Consider the following 17,709-nt stretch of genomic DNA (forward strand, 5'->3'; position numbering starts at 1 on the left):
AATAGACAACTTCAGATGTGTTGTGTTTATATGCACTATGAGAGTTAAAAGCACATTTTAGACAGTATAAATAATCAAAATATTATATGAGGAGTGTACTTAACTTTATTAAACAAATATAATGGTGAAAGCACCATTCATTAAATATTAATAGATTTACAGTAACAACAGAAGCCAACTGAAATACCCTCAAATCCTCTGCAAACACGTTTTCTTTCCACTGGTTGCTCTCCTATTGAGATCAGTGTTTCCCTATCAGTTCAGGGGAGACAGACTGTCTGGTGAGAGTAGGTGATCATTATCTACTGTCCTCAGCGGACAGACAGGCCTGCTGTTCATGCCTCACTGTATGTGGGTGGTATGCTGAGCTCTGATACCTGTGCTGCTAGTACCTCTGTGCCTGTAGCAACATTAGGAGCTGGAAAGCCCCAACCACCACGTGTCTCAGAGCTGAAACAATGTGTAAAACTGTAAAAAGGCAGCTGCCTGTAACAGATCACAGATAAATGCAAATGTGTGCACGTTTGTGCTGCTGTTAAGACTTATTTTAATAGTACATTTTGTCATTATTGTGCACGCAGATATGTGATATTTCACAGCATGCTTTAACGTCTTCGACAAGTTCAAATAAAATGGTAAAACTATGTGAAGAGCATTGCTTTTAGCAAAATGTCATATATAAACAGCTTTCTTGAGTTGTTAGTTTAGGGAAGATCAAATCTACAGTTTAATATTACATATGTTTTCCCACCTGTTGCCTTTCCTAAGGTCGTGGAGATCAGATGTAGATAAGATTTTAGGATTGCTGTGTGTTAGAACATTACTTGTCACTCACGTAAACTCAGTACACCTAAATAAGTCTTTGATCGCCCTGCTTCAAAAGGGGGAATATTTTTGACTGCAGTTAAAACACAGCCTCTTGACCCCTGCTTCAACCTAAACAGCCTCCACGGTTTCACACACAATGGCATAAACAGTGTGAGAAACCCGGTGAGATCAAAGCTGGCAACAACAGCTGCGCGGTACCTGTGGGAGGAGTGTGTGTATGTGTCCGTGTGCACCTGCAGACACAATCATAGAGCTGCCTTGCTTACCGGGCAGATAGCAGTCGCAGCCGGACCCACAAACAAACCGATAGCTTACCTGAGTCATGGATGCAGAGGAGAAGTCCCCCCAAGGTGCGCAGATTCTGGACATCGGCTCAAACTCGCCCCCTTGTGAACCTAAAGGTGCGCAGGAGACCGGACAGCTGGAGAAGCCGCCGTATTCATACGTGGCTCTCATCGCCATGGCCATCAAGGACAGCGAGAACAAGAGACAGACTCTGAGCGGGATCTATCAGTATATAGTGTCCAAGTTCCCCTACTACGAGAGGAACAAGAAAGGCTGGCAAAACAGCATAAGACACAATTTGTCTCTCAACGAGTGCTTCGTCAAGGTGCCCAGGGACAGCGGAGGGGACAGAAAGGGCAACTACTGGATGCTGGACCCCGCATTTGAGGACATGTTTGAGAAGGGAAACTACCGACGGCGGAGGAGGGTGCGGAGACCCTACAGACCCCCGAGCGTGCCTTACCTGGGCGGGAATCCCGTGGAGTACTCTGAGTCGCTCTACCTGCAGCCTTACGTGAGCAGCTCCTGGAGCGTGTGCCAGCCCGGCTCGACCCCACCGACGGGATATGCGTCAGCTACGGTCAGCACGGGACACAGCCCCAGCGTGGCCCCGGGCACCTCCATGACCTCCTACTGCACCCCTCCTCCCCACTTTCACCATCCTCACTACGGCGCTTACCGCCGCCACCCGCCCGTGCTGGTCCCCCACAACGGGTATCCTTACGGCGGGGTGACCCAACCGATGAGCCCGGATGGAGGCACCGTTTCCGTGGCTTGCAGCTACCAGCAGTTCACCTCCTACGGCAGGCCAGCGGACCCAGCCCTGGCCTATTTAATGGACCAGTAGAACTTCTGAGTTATTCTGTGCTTTGATGGCAAGTTCACATCTGAGTTCGCCTCTCACCATTTCAGTTCGGCTGTCACTGGTTTGTCAGGTACTTGGTTTAGTTTGGTAGTTTCATATGACTGTTATAAATAATGCTGTTGATGATTTTGTTTGTATAGATTTTGTACAGTTTTTTATAAAGTTTGGGTTTTTTGTAAGAATTACAGACGGCAGGTCTACCATATACCATGTCATTTTACTTCAAACTCGCCCCCATCAAGTTTAAACGGCAGGAAGACAGCTGATCTAAGTCTGAGGTTTGAGGTTTGCATTTTTATTTTGTAATTTTTTTTACTGCGGGTTATAGGCTTACAAATAAGCAAACTTTTGTTCTTTTTCTCTGTTTTTTTATATTGGTATATAATTTTGAATAGGCCTGTACGTTTGCTGTAACGTTATTTATTTGTTTTCTCCGGATTTATCCAAATGTGTGAGCTGCTATAAAAGATGAATGACATTCAAGCACTGACCCGTTTTCTCATTCGATTGTGAATGTTTGTTTGATGTAAAATACATCACGTTTGTTCAAATAAAGTTATTTTTGCATCAGAAACTTCACCCTCTCCAATTTGTTATCATTATTATTAATTTATCAATGATGATGATTATTATTATTGTAGAACACTTGATACATTTTAAGCGAGGCTACCTGAAAATGCAGGTTTTAAAATGGATATTAGCTGTAATATTTCACAGACTTGTATGCTTTATTTAAACTGTTTCTAAGTATTGAAGGTTTTTACTTGTGTAAAGTGATGGAAACTTTTTCAAGCGGAAGTACTTTGATACTGAGGAAATATAGGAAAACCTGATATTTCTAAGAAAAGTTCGGAAGCCAATAACAATAACAGTTAATAAAGTTTTATGTCCCGAACAAGCTTTTTAATCTGGGTTAATACCCTGTCCCGCATTCCAACACGATCATTGCATGTATCCTCTGCACAGCTATTTACTTACCGTCGAGGAAAAACATGCTTAGTTTCTTTCACTTTTAATTTGTTTTACTTTAATAAACACCGCCACCAAAATGTGTTATTTGGCGCAAATGAAAAGCAGCATCGTAAGCGTTAGAGTGGACAGCAAGGATTTAATGAACCCTATTGGAACGCGTCCAGGTGTTTACGTACTTTCCGTTTCCGTTACAGGGGCGTGAACAAAAGGAATCGTTTGCCGCGTGCGCGCTCGCGCCGTGTTTTGCAATCTTAAAACACTACATTTAATGTTTTTGCGAAAAAAGATGGAGACGCTTAGCAAGCTTCTGCTGGAATACCCTGAATTAATGTACAGCGGAGTCGGAGCTACGGCGTTTGTCGCCGGCGGAGCGCTCATATATAAAATTGCCACCAGGTAACTTCTCCGACTTCTGGCACCGCGGCGGTGTGTTTGTAGCTAACGCTACATTCACGCTAGCACAAGTTAATGTGTGTGGAATAAAAGAAACACACCAGTTGATTTTTAATTGTGACATTAAAGAAATAGTGCTTCCTGTCCTGCTCCTATTGCTCCTCTGGAGAGATCTGTGTATTTACGCTAGCCCGGGCGCTCACTTTAAGAACAGCTGTGCCGCTAACTAACTTGATGCTTCGCAGTTTTGTGAGTCCAACTTTAGCTAACCCTGATTGATGTTTACAGTTAGTATTTATAATGTCACGTGACATCAATACAATGGGCATATTCAGATGTCTCAGGCTAGGTTAAGTATTTTTGCATAACTGAACAGCAGCGGTTGCCACTGAATAACACGCTGGATTTACCTTGTTGCTTACAGAAAGAAGCCCACCCATGCAAGTGTTAACTGCTGGTTCTGTAATCAGAACACAGTTGTGCCCTATGGGAACAGGAACTGCTGGGATTGCCCCAATTGTGACCAGTACAATGGCTTCCAGGAGGTAAATATTATACACTATGTAACAGTTTTAAAAAAACAAACAAAAAAACTTGTTTCTTAAATGTGGTAATTCTTTTTCTCTAAGGCATATACATTTTTTTTAAAACTGTCTGTGTTTTCAGAATGGGGACTACAACAAGCCCATTCCTGCTCAGTACATGGAGCATCTAAATCATGGCATATCTGGAAGCCTTCCTTCATCGGAGACACCTAAGACTCTGCAGTGGGTCAACTGTCAGATGCTGCTTTGCCGGAAGTGTAATAACAACCAGTCTGCAAAGATCAAACAGTTGGCCTCATATATCCCGAGGGATGATGTATGTACTTTGTTTCTGTCACATCATAGTATTGCCCAACATGCTGTTCTGAAGAATAACACCAAATGCCGTTTCTTTCTCCCGTAGGAGAACTACGATGAGGAAATTGAAGCCTACAAGCATCACCTGGAGCAGACTTATAAGTTATGCAGGCCATGTCAGACAGCAGTGGAGTACTACATTAAATATCAGAACCGCCAGCTTCGTACGGTGCTTCTTAATAATCAGCTGCGGCGCACCCGGGAGTCAGACATGGGCTTTGTAAAGGTCAGTGCAACCCGATCTCACCCAGTCCCATCTTGTTGCTTTTTCATGTTTAACATAATTTGTTAATCTTGAAATGTAAGAGGGAAACTTTCATCCTTTTGCTCTTTGTTGTTACACCTAATGACATAATGCCTTATCAGTAGCTATTTAGTGTGCATTCGGATCCTCTTTGATCTACTCAGTCAAAATAGTCAAGTGTTCAAACAGTGAAGCGATCAACAGGTTTCTTGTTTTCATGGGTCTGCTGATAAGGATTAGCGCTTTTCAGCGTTTAAAGTGATTAATCAATTGGTACCGCTTCTGCTCCAGTGTGATCTGTGACGTTAGACGTCATGTCTAATTTCAGGTTGTGTGAGGATACGAGTGAACGATATTTAACCACTGCTGTGGCTTTAATGAAATGCATTAAACTTTGACTTTCTTATTCACACTAGTGATTCATTAATGTGGTGCAGTCCTGTTACCCGTTTCTTGGTAAAACACTGAACTATAACTAACAGTGCTTTCAGTTCGTTTAATTGGCATTCAGACCCCTGTTGTAGACTTTATTAACACTATGTTGACATTGTATGCTATTAATTTCAGTATGCTGTGAAAATGTCACAATAAGGGCCTGTTTTTATGTTTTTGTTTTCTTTGTTTGGTTTGTTTTTTTCCTCCTGCAGAGTGCCCAGTCCCTGTCCTCTCCCATGGGAGTCGTACTCTTGCGGGCCCTTGCCTTCCTAATATGTGCTTTCCTTGCTGCCACAATTTTCTGTGAATTGCCAGACCAGCCTTCGTCACCTGATGGCTCGCAGACATTAAGTGGTGGGGTTGTTCCTCCAAAGCCTCAAGTCCACAATGAGTCTACCCACACTGATAACAGCAGCAGAGTGTCGCCTGTATGGCAGAGTCTCCTGGAGCTGATCCCAGACAAGGCCATAGAAAATGCCGAGCTTGCGTGGCAGCATGGGAAGGACAACCAGCTGGCTGTAGTCTCTGTTGGCCTGTTAACTTGTCTCACTGGTATCTTCTTAGCTGGACCTGCAAGGTAAGCAGCCACCATTTTATTTGCCTTTGGGTCGGCTGTTCGTAGTTCCCAGTTTAATTAAAACAAAAAAACAAATCTTGCTGCATTTCAGGTTGAGGAGAATTGATGCTGTAGCCTCTGTCCTGTGGTTCTTCATCCTGTGCCTCTACATGGCCGAGAGCTACATGACTGATGCCTTGAGCTGGATGTACACAACGAAGCTTGTTGGCGTCTCCCTCTGTTGCCTCGTCAGCTTTGCTGCTGCCGTGGCAACTCGTAAACCGCTGGGCGCACGGAGAGCCAGATACCGAAGGTCAGAACCTGAGCAGTAATGTTCACATTGTATTTGAAACCGTGGATTATACAAAAACATGTCGTCTTTCCATGAATGCTTCCCATTCATAAGCATCAGATCAAAAAGCATCAATCTAACAAGTGTTATTGGTGTATTTTTAATGTTGTCATTTCTTTTCATTTCTGTCACTGTCCGTTTTTAAACCTTCAATCTTCCAGCTCTGTGTGAGAATGACTGTGATGTTCTGACATGTGAATGATAATCTCCAGATATGGCACACGACCTGAAGCTAGTCCCTTCTCCTTACCAAATCCCACCTTCAGCCACACAGCCATGTGGTGAGCAGGTGCTTGATGCGTCAATTTTTGGCAGTTAAAACAATTTTGCATCAGATAATATTGTTACCTCATAGTAGTGCTTTGTCCTTCTGCTTTGAATAATTGTTATTGTCATTGTTTTTTAACTATTCACTGAGAGAAGCAATGAGCAAACATTTCAGTAATCATAATATCATAAAGGTATTATTTATAAGCTTACTCTAATTATTATCAGTTATAAAGTCCTAAGAAGGTTAACAAGTAAACTTTACAGGACCTTCTGACATTTCAACCTATTGGTAGTCTCTATTCAAATGACTGATTATGTATTTAGCATCATTATTACTGCACCATATATGTGAAAAAAATGATGTTTAAATAAGCTCATTTTTTGCAACCAGTATATTGGGTTGTTAACATTTTCGGTTTTAGCTACTATTAACTGTGCTTTACACTTTACTAGATTGTTTAAAGGTGTTTTGAATGTACTCGTTTAACACTGTTAAAGCTGTGGGGCTTCTAACTACAACTCACTGCATGAAATACTAATTTGTGTAAACACTTTATACCACACATAAGATGTGGTATTTGCGTAATCACACTCTTTCTCTATCGCTTCACATCACCTACAATTGTTATTGGCGTTGGATATTTTCTAATGCAGCCTGTTCTGGTGTTTTTACCTCATGTCTTTGGCAGCACCAGGAGGTGACGTGGAGCATGATGTGTAGTGATGTTAGCTGACAGAAAATTTGCATGGCTGCAAAATCTGCGAATTTTAATCGACATTTACTATTGTAGTTTATTTAATCATTTATTTATTTATTTTACAATGGACCGGTTTAAGTATTTAGCTGCCCGAGTTTGTTATTCCCAAATTCTGCAGTTTTTCTCCTGTCTCCATTATTGTTGTGACCTTGTACCTACTTTTAGAACATTCAGTATTCGTCTAAAGTTGCATGATCTTGACTTTAAGCAATTTTTGCAAATAATAATAATAACAGTATCATGCAGAATTGGCCAATATTTGGCCTTGCAGCGGCATTAGTTCACCTTGAGACAGTAGCATGAAGTTTCTCAGTGTACTTGGCAGATACGTTGTTTGTTTCTTAAAGCTTCTTTGAGAACTTGTATCAGTTCTTCTGTAGATTCCCTTTGTTACTTGTCTCACTTAACACTGAGTCCAGTATTGAAATCAGTGCTCTCCGGTGGTTATTCATTCATCAGCAGGGCTCCTTGCGTTGTCTTGAGTTTTAGATACTCTTACTGGTCACTTCATTACTTGCTAGTACCATTTGGACCCCCTTTTGCCTTCAGAACCATGTTAATTCTTCAAAACTAATTTAAAAGGTGCCAGAAACTTTCCTCAGAGATTGTGTGATGTTATATCAATATGGACCAAAATCTCCCGTTTCACCTCATCCCAAAGGTGCTCTATTGGATTGAGCTCTGGTGATTATGGAGGTCATTTGAGTGCAGTGAACTCGCCGTCATGTTCAAGAAACAAGTTTGAGATTATTTGAACTTTTTGACGTGGTCCGTTAAGATGGCGACACTGGTCATAAAGGAATTGACATCCAGCATAAAATCTTGGCCAAATCAAACATGCAGATCATGAACACATTTAGTATTAGGCCTTTTTCCATTACTTCCTACTCAACTTGGCACGACTCGTTTTCCATTACTAAAGAGTACCAGCTATTATGGGTGAGGTCATTATAGCAACGCGGTGGAACATACCATGACATCATTTATATGCGACATAACAAAGGTGGACGTCGAGGCGATGTGATACCTGCTGCTCGGCCTGTGGCTTTTTGTCAGGCTCTTGGACCATGGTGTTGTTTCTCTGTCGTTTCCCTTGTTTCCAGGTTACAAAAATGGTGGTTTTCAATTTCGTGAAGGAGATTCTCTCCTGACTCATCATGTGACACCACTGACTAGCTGATCAGTGGTATGCAGTCTGTTGAAATCACATTTTCAGATCGCCTCAGAACCCTGGTCGCTTGGAATACTGGTCAAGTAGGTACCAAAAAAGTGAGCCCATGCGAATCGTAGCCTCAGTTTACGGTTCTTAGCTGTTGGAGATCAGAGATGCTGTAGCCCATCTGCTTCAAGGTTCAGTGGGTTTTGCATTTAGAGATGCTCTTCTACATACCTTGGTTTTAACAAATTGTTTTGGTCACTGCTCCCTTCCTATCAGCTTGAAGAATTATGGTCATTGATCTCTGATTTCTGGGGTTCAACAAAGCTTTTTCACCCAGAGACCTGGCGCTCACTGGGCATTTTCTCTTTTTCACACCATTCTCTGTAATGGTTATATTGGAATATCCCAGTATATTAGCAGTTTCTGAAATACCCAGACCGTTGAACAGGTTTGTGTGTGTGTGTATCCGGCTGTATGTTTGGGCTCATTGTGACATCGAGGAATGATCAGAGCCCATCAGAGGCCTCTCTGATGGTGCAGCATGATAAAGATCTGCATATGCAAAGTGTTCAAAGGTTTTGGAGAGTATTTATGTGTACTTCTTTGTGTCATATTTTGATGCTTTTAGCTGTGGGCTCAAAACTCAAGTTCAAAATAGCCTGTAGGTGACTACCTGACAGGTACTTGGCTTGTTTCAGCATTTGAGGTATCTTGTGTAAGCATCAGTTCCTGGTGCCGCATCCCCGTTTCATTTTTAATCGGTGCTCCACTCAGCAACATCTTGGAGTCTTTTCTCAGGATTAATCCTAAATTGTCCTGCACAAACTCTAAATGAGGCGATTTACAGCTAAAATGACGACCTTACAGCACTCACAACTGTATTAGCTTCCATTATAACTAATGCTACCTTTGCCAGTATTTTAACAAGTTGATATGTGATAAACACTAATGACCGTTTTAAGTGCACGTGCTAACATTTCATCTAACTTGTTTATTTGAGTTTCATAGTTATGTTTTACTTTTGTTGGATTGTGTTGGATGTAGGGGGTATTTATTTTACTCTAATGTGAGAAGGTGTTACAAAATAATGGGAGACAACGTGCATAGATTGTGATTGCTCGTCAGTTTTGTAGTGTTGTAACTGTGGGTTTAAACTGTGTTGCACTGTTCTGTTGAGAGATTTATGTTGTCAAACCAGCACCTGTGGTGTAGTAGACTTCACATGCTTTGAGTCTAAGATGGTAGATGATTGATCAAGTTATGAACCCGTGTGACTTTTCACACCTGATATACATCAAAAAAGTACAATGCAACGCTGTATAGTGCCGCAGTTTATAAAAAAAAAAAAAAGTCAAACTGGCTGTTTATACTGTGACGTTAATTGCTAACGACTTGAAGGCTTTTTTTGTTTTGTTTTTTAAACTGCCACATGTGACAAACTGCATCTTAAACTCAAAAGTAACGTTCATCACAGAACAAAACAAGCTGTATTGGTTAGAGTTGTGTGACGTACAGGGTGTATCAAAAAGAACCATCCCGAATTGAAAGCGCTTTAATCCTGCAGCCGTTCACCGCTAACGGCTGAAACGCATACCGTTAAAAAGACGGGGCTTGTCGGTTTTAATGCGGCCGCTGGTAGCACCAGTAGCTGCAGTGGCCCCAGACATGCTCATACAAATATGGGAGTTTGACTATCGTTTGGACATGTGCCATGCGTCCAGAGGGGGACACATTAAGGACCACATTGTATGTCAAACCTTTTATATTCAGCCATGTAGTTTAAAATTTACCACAAGCTTTTATGTCCAATATTTAAAACAATAAATAAATAAATCCTTTTGAAAGTGAATGATTCGTCTTGCTACACCCTGTATTTGGACCATTGTGTGTACTAAGGGTAAGAAAAAAAGTATTTTTACCTTTTGGTTTGCATGTTTTTAAATTATATTTGCATAATGTCTGGTTTGAGTGTTTCTATTTCTGCGTGTTATCTTTTTAGAGAACTCCTGTTTCTACCTGATGAGCTGTATGACTGTAGACCTCTTTGTGCCAAGTGTCTAGCTCTAGAAGCACTATGTTCAAAGTGTTAACTGTAGGTTTAAGCTACTATATGTGACAAATTATTGTACTTCATTATTATACTACTGTTACTATTTATCCCATGTATGTTTATCTAAATATTTTAGTAGCGTCTGTTGGAGAAACACTTGGTACTTTTTAAAAAAAAAGGACCTGTTGTTATGCGAAATCTTGATACTTTTTTACAGTTTATCACAGTTTGATCACCGACGATGTGTTTATATATTCTGTAACAGCCTCAGAAAGGAGCTCCATCCCTGCTCAAAGGTTTCCTGCAACATGCTCGATGAAACACTTTGCGTTTTGGGTGCTTAAATGGTTCATTTGGGTATCTTGCTTTTAATGATGTGCTCCATTTCGGAGGCTTTGTGGTAATGCTTGCTGTACATGGAATATAATAAACGACTGATAAAAGGAAATGTCTTCTGCTTGTTTTTCCACCAGCATCCTGTCTCCTTCTGAATGTCTCTTTCCAGTCTGTAAAACTTTATTACTCAACTTTGGAGGCAGTGGAAATAATCAGAAGTGACCTGATTATACAAAGAAGCTTTATGTCGCTGCTCTGTGTGGACCCATGAGTGTGTGAAGCGTTTCTCTCGTCTCTCCCCGTCAGCTGCTGCGTGCTGTCACACAGCTGCTGCAGCGTTTCAGCGACAGCCTTCTCGTAGCCTGCCTCCATTAGTGCTGACATTAAGGGGTTGTCAGAGCAGCTCATTTCTAAGTTTGTCCCCAGTTTTCTTCTCGTACTTGGTCTTTAAATCAGCATATGTTTAATTGTGGTAAGCAGGTAAAATTCTTAATTGTGTTTACACTATTTGCTCTATCAGTACCCAATTTCCCCTCCTCAGAAGTATTATGTTAGACTTTCTGTATGTAAGTATTTGTATGTTTTTGCTGCTGTGTTACAACTTTAATTTCAGGTAGTAGACCATTCGGTTGCTCTTGTGTTGCAGATACCTTGCAGGAAGCTCCACAGTCCCTCCTTTGAGCTCCACCGATGTGGCGGACACTTTCATCCCCATTCCACCCCCTAACCTCTCCCAGCTCATCAACCGCCACCACGGTCGTCACGAGCGGAAGGCTTCCCCCTCCTCTCTGCCCGGGCGTCTCAACAGAGCCCTGTGCCTCGGCACCATGCCCTCCCTCACCAGGACAGGTAGCGCGGGATGTTTTCCCTTTCAGTTTGTGCTCGTATTTCTGTGTAATCCTTCTAATGGCTTGTTGACGTTTATCTGTGGTCTAACGGCTCAAAAAATAACATTTCAGCAAAGGGAACCGACACATTTGTGCAAATTAATCAAGTAGCTTCAGTTGTAGGTTGGGTTTAGTATTTGGAATTGTTTGTTTTTACAGTCAGTTACACTGTAGCACTTTGCATGCTCATGAGGTTTTATAATTACATAGCTCCGTTTTTATGGAATATCACCTGAAATATTGCCTCTGTTTACACAAATGTATCTAAAGTATCTGCATTCCTTACCAAGAGGTCATTTAGGTCGTTTATGCTGAAGTGTTTGCATAAATATACATTATCTTTTTAGACACTATGCAATGGAGACAGTTTCTAACAGGATATTTCAGAAGTCTCTGGCACATCTGTGCTTAAATTTCTCAATTTTATTTCAAATGCAAACATTAAAAAATGTGTGTTTGCAGTGTAAAGCGTATGTTTTAGGAGCAGTCGTGGTCCTACAGTAGGCGGCCCATTTGCAGCTGCTTAATCTGACAGATTTGTCACTAATTATTTACTAATATTGTGGATTTTTAGTGTGAAGACTATCAATTTTTTCTTTGAATGTGATAAACTAAAACCTGAGCCTCAGCATGAAGTTGTGTAGTTTTAGGTTTATGAGAAATGCTGATGTAGGTTTAAGTAAAAACATCAGTTTGTGGTTCTGGTGAAAAGTTTTATTTGTTTATTTTTTAATTTTCAGATTCTGGTTACCTGTTTAGTGGAAGCAGACCAGCCTCACAGTACAAAGATTCACAATCTTCAGGTATTGAAAGTCCTGGCGATTCTGTGACCTCTGTTCAGTTTTTCATTGTAAGCAACAGCTCAGTGCTTTTTTCACTAAGACGTTGCTTAGTGAAAACATTTTTCACCGCTCTCTTTTTTGGCACAGACTACTTTTCGCTCAAGTCTGGGAGCCGCCCATCATCCCCGGGTCCCTCCCCAGCTCCTTCGGTAGCTGGTTCTGTTACATCCAGTTCAGGTTCTGCCAGACAACGGCGTCCCCTCATCAGCCCCGCTCGTCTCAACATTGGTGGCCAGAGACTCCGGCTTTTCTCAGCAGAGCCAGAACCCCCGCTCATGTTCCCACCTGCGTCTCCATCACATTTCCTGTCTGAGCCGACCCCTTCGGTTTACAGCGGCTGCTTTTCACCCGATGTGTCACCCTTTCAAAGTCAAAATGGCAAGTATACATAAGGCTGACTGTTATAGGAAGACTTCTGGCAATATTTCTTATTTTGTTTGTCTGTTATTCCTGAAACTACCACCAGGTGGCAATATAAACTTTTGGGGGGGGGGGCAAATCCACCACACAATGAAACAAATCAACTTGTGAACATGTTTAGACGGTTCGGTTTGTGGTTTAATGATTTTACCTGATTGGCCTTGCAGATTTGAGCTCCTTGTTAAGAGACGATAGTGTGATTGAAGAGGAAGAGAAGCGAAGCAGCTCCTCAGGATCTTCTGCTTGCCTGGTCGGTACTACAACTCAGTGTCCAGAGGGCAGGCGTTCTCCAAAAGGTAAGCAGTTTGATTTCAACCCTGCAGGGAGATGGATGTATCTATGTCAGAAAATTTAATATTTGTATCATGCCTGTTGGCTAACTGGGTTTTAAAAGATCTCAGTCTGCTTGGGCTGATACATCAGAATGTCTGTGTGTATCATTTGAAGCTGCTTTTGATCTCTGCAGATCTCTACAGTGACTGCAAACAGATTTCCTCTTAAAGCAATTTCAGTTTAAGTGACGGGAACTAATGCAGCACTCCATGTATGAGGGACAGAATATTAAGAACACTGCTACCACACAGCTACCTGTGGGTCTTTGCTTCATTAAAATCAATTCAATGAACTTGATTGTAGTTTCTGTAACTTCTTCTCTATTTGTTCTGATTTAAAGGGGGGTAAAAGTATTTTGTGACACAGACACAAAATGTAAAACCAGATGAGGTGGTTTGATGATAGGGCTCATGGCTCACGTTTGCCTTTTCTCTCCAGATTTTGCGAAGCGTCTCATATGGCCGGGGCTTCTGTTTGCAAGCCTGACTGCCAACCTGTTCTTCGGCTGCCTCTACATGTACAACAACTGGAGATGAGTGTCGACAGAGCTGCTGCTGCCCCGTACAGAGCAAGTGTGCCTCTGGCCCCTTGACTAACCTGTTGTTCCTGCGCAATGAGAGGACATACAGCAGTGCAAGAAAATATCACCTCTCTGGTGCTTTACCTACTGTTTGCCGATGCAAATTGCAGATGTCAGAAGAACTGTGCAGTAAAATCAGATCTTATATTTGTGAGTCATTAGTGCTCAAACGTGAAATGGGTTTTGTTTTTGCCTTTTGATCACTGCTCCTCTTACACAAAGACAGGTGCAAATGATAAGAAGGGGCAAAAAACAAAAAAAAGATGAAATTGCACTGATGGCTTTTTAAAACCTGCGCTGTGAATTGTGCAATAAACACGTACTGTTCAGTCGACGCTGCTTGGGCACAAAGTCGCGTCTTACCTACTTACACTGACTGAGTGCATTACCTCCCTCAACTGAACATCGCTGGATCTCTACAGCAGCCAGAAACTGGTAAATGTTAAGCGACATGTTTTCTTGCGGTTTAGTTTTTGTTTTATTGGCATTTGTACTGGTGCCATTACATGTCAGCTGAGGAAAGTAAAAAGTGGTGCTCCGTTATTGTTGGCCTATTTAGGGTCAAAATAATTCCTAACATTTCCATCTCATAAACATTTCTCAGCAGTTCACTACAAAAAGGGTTCTCACCAAAGCGATTCAGTTTCGGTTCTTTCTTACTGTAAAGCTATTCATAAGCAAGTTTGTAAGTGTGACAGCTCCTAAGGTCAAGTGTGGTTTAAAAATAAAAATAAAACATTTCCAGTATATGGAAGAAATTATGTTTGCTGTCTCTCTCAGTCTGCACAAGCAAGCCGCAGAGAGGGAAGTTTTCCTGCCAACTCAGCTGTGAACTAATTTATACGATACTTTTGTTATTACTCATAGTCAAGCATGTACGTTATTACAGATTGGAAATATTTTTGCACTTGTTTTTCTGAATTGGCGGACGTGTTCTACTTTACGTGATTTAAAAATTGTTTGAAATTGAGAGCACGGATGTTTGATTGTTATTTGTGTGCATGTTAATCAACCGATTCTCAGAAAACTTGTACATTTTTAGACTCGCAAGCTGCAATTAAACAGGTTTGTTTCTTTTGCATGTGATGCAAAACAAAAATCATATGAAATTTGGAAAGATTTTGTTCTGTTCAGGTGATTATTGAATTATTAAGTAATTTGACTTTGTTGCAATATTAAGTTTACTTATTGGTTTATGCAAAGTTACTTTGAACCAAAGTTATAAATTATTACATTGGTCTGGCAATAGTTGTAGAAAACTATCAATGGACGGCTTTCTAATGATTTGTGGTGTTCATTTTAATCTTTCAGTGTTGTATGCAGATGTTTGTGCTTGATTTTTTTTTTTCTGACTCTGAATCGACTCATTCATTGAAAAAGTATGAAATGTGCTAAACTCTTGATGCTTTCTTAAAATCCCAGTTAATTTTCTCTGGAATGGACAAGCTATCATTATTTTTATTCACTTGAAAGTCAGTTTGTTTGAACATGTATTTGAACTTAACTGTTTTGTTTCGCAGCCTACGTCATCAGTTTTTAAAATCAGAGGTTGTCTAGTTGTTATTCCCTTGTACTAAGCAACACGTTTGATCTGTAATTGTGGAACAACAGTGGTTTCATGTGGACCTGTGCTTTTTTTTTTTTTTTTTTTTTTTAAATAAATAAACAAAATTCTTTCCCTAATTACCTCTGTGTAATTACACCTGCTCTATCAAAACAGATGTTACAAAATATTGCCAAAAGATATTAGCTCATCTGCCTTCACACACACACATGAACTTGAGTGACGTGCCATTCTCAATCCATAGGAAAAGCTTTCCATAAAGTTCAGGAGTGTGTTATAGGAATTTTTGACGTTGGACGAGAAAGCCCGGCTCGCTGCCTTCACTTCAATTCATCTCAAAGGTGTTGTGTCGGGTTGGGGTCAGGACTCTGTGCAGGCCAGTCAAGTTCTTCCACCAGACTTGCTCATCTGTGTCTTTATAGACCTTGCTTTGTGCAGTGATGGCAGTCATGTTGGAACAGGAAGGGGCATCTCCAAACCTTTCCACAGTTTGAGAAAATATTCTGCATACCTAGCTGCTCCATTTTATACACGTGGCCATGAAAGTGATTGAAACTTGTGGTCAGTGTGCTTCCAAATGTTGTGCCTTAGCCTACCTTAAGCTCGCCCCCTTCTGGCACCGTTAGGCATTGTCTGAGTCTTTAAATATTCTGATCTCTGGCCCGCCTCAGCAAACTGAAGCTTGCACTGAAGTGTTAAAGATAATCATATGTTTTAAGGGTTGCTATGGCAATGAAAAGCTGAATTTACACAGCTGACAAGAGATTAACTGTAAGTGGACTGCAGGCAGCGGTCAAGGGTGAAGGAAAGAGTCTTGTAGGAAGAAAACTTCGATTTTATAGCCACAAATTCACTCCACTATAACCATGATGGGTCTCCTCCATGGGTTGGGATCTTTTGTTTTTGAGGTAAATGTGTGTGTACCCTTACATTATAGAGTCACTATATACTTCTTTTCATCAGAACATTTTCTTTTTATTAGTTCTAAAAAGGCTTTAGGTATAAAAACAATTATTTATGACCAAATAATACCATAAATCATGCCATTATATCTTTCTGACCTATCATGGGTAACTTTATGACTCTTTCTAAAATAACTTGCACATAATAACAACGTGAATTATGTTTGCGCTCTGATCTTAATGTGTTGTTTTCTTGTCAGTTCAGTTCAGTTCAGAGTTCAGTGGTCAGTTCAGAAATAACCATCTTCATATCTCATTATTCATCATCTGTGTAATTCTTTATTTCCTTCCCTTTAAGCCCTGAGCTGTACTCCTCCACTTTTTGTTTCTCCACGTTTTGGAGAAAGTTTTGATGTTATTTTTGGTTCTTCCTTTTTCCAGAGAATGGACGACCCATTCTGCGTTAACGTCAGATAAGTTCTTTTGTTTTTTCCTCTCTGCACATCATCTCACATTTAATCTTCATTAATCGCATTATCATCTTAAGGAAGGGCGCCTAAGCTTAACACTGAGTCATTGTTTAGAATAAATGGTGAAATACGGCAAATGTAAACAGCAAACGTGTTCGAGATTGCTTATTGCACCCTCTGTAACAACCATGACTCTACAAACCCGAATGCTGAATTAATCAAACAAATTAAATTGTGCAAACTTGTTTCAAATGTTTTAAGTGATATTTTCTCCTTTTTGAATTTTAGAAATTCAATATTTTTTGATTAACTTCAACCATTTTGCATTGAAGTTGGCATCACTCACAAGTACATTTTCACTCTACTTATTGAACGAGCGAGAGGAAAGCAATCGACATGAAACCCCTAAAGCAGGGACCAGACTCCAATCTGGATGCCAGTGACCAGTTATAGTACACCAAAATAAATAAGTTATAGATTTCTGTAATTTTAAACATTTACTTCTTAAAATTTAAGCCCAAAGAGATGTTTTGACAGATATCTTAGCACTTCATTTTCTAAATAACATATCTCAAAGTGGGTCATATATGACCCGTGATATGAAAGGAGTTTAACCTCCCTGCACCACTGTCTATGTTCACTTTTTTTTTTTAAACAAACACAAAACTACCCACAACATTTTGTTATTTCAATTCACCATTTGTAAGTTATGCTTTCTTAATCCCATGGAAAACATGAATGAAAGTAATATAGTTTTTCATTGAGCTGACTTCATCATTTTAAATCCAATCAAAAGCTACATGCAGAAGCAAGTCAACATATTTAAACTGTGAAACACTGGAAGTTTGTTATGCTGACTTGATCACTAATTATGTGCTGATGTTCTGCAGATATGATGCTTAAAATGAGAAGCAGCACTGCAGTTTAAGTAAGGTGGAGGTGATGAGAATCGCATTACATTTGCAGTTTTTGAATATTTTTGGAATGGTGAAATATTTTCACCAGCTGAGATGAAGAACCGGGTGATCCCTGCGGTTAGTAAGATTAATAATCTGGGAAACAGACGACTCAAATGTCTGTACAACAGTGTCATTGCCAGTTCTTCCACTTGGAGCTAAGATGTTTAGCTTTTCCATCTAGAGCAGTGTGGTAGAATCTGACTGGTTGCATTAGATCAGACACTTTTAGAAATAAATGCATTTCTTTGAGTCACTGCAATTATATTGAGACATTTTGTAGATTTAGGAAATGAAACTTCTATAAATTACTAAAATCTAATTTTAGTTATTAATGCTGCTGTTTTTCT

The 17,709-nt window shown here is 40.4% G+C and overlaps 2 protein-coding genes across 2 annotated transcripts; both read left to right on the forward strand.

The window, feature by feature from the left end:
• The first annotated feature begins 1,088 nt into the window (after positions 1-1,088).
• foxl2l (forkhead box L2-like) lies at positions 1,089-2,684 on the forward strand. The gene has a single exon (XM_084917354.1). The coding sequence runs from the start codon at positions 1,151-1,153 to the stop codon at positions 1,958-1,960; it is 810 nt and encodes a 269-aa protein (XP_084773480.1). The 5' UTR covers positions 1,089-1,150; the 3' UTR covers positions 1,961-2,684.
• A 457-nt stretch (positions 2,685-3,141) lies between these two features.
• On the forward strand, positions 3,142-15,118 carry tmem201 (transmembrane protein 201). The gene is made up of 11 exons (XM_084917669.1): positions 3,142-3,346; positions 3,768-3,888; positions 4,010-4,204; positions 4,292-4,471; positions 5,137-5,501; positions 5,593-5,793; positions 11,052-11,254; positions 12,033-12,095; positions 12,222-12,512; positions 12,722-12,850; positions 13,326-15,118. Exons 1-11 carry the CDS (start codon positions 3,219-3,221, stop codon positions 13,421-13,423), a joined length of 1,974 nt encoding a protein of 657 aa, XP_084773795.1. The 5' UTR covers positions 3,142-3,218; the 3' UTR covers positions 13,424-15,118.
• The last annotated feature ends 2,591 nt before the right edge of the window (positions 15,119-17,709 follow it).

Source organism: Perissodus microlepis, chromosome 20 (assembly GCF_051167445.1).
Source record: "Perissodus microlepis isolate ML-2025 ecotype Zambia chromosome 20, ASM5116744v1, whole genome shotgun sequence".
NCBI lineage: Eukaryota > Metazoa > Chordata > Actinopteri > Cichliformes > Cichlidae > Perissodus > Perissodus microlepis.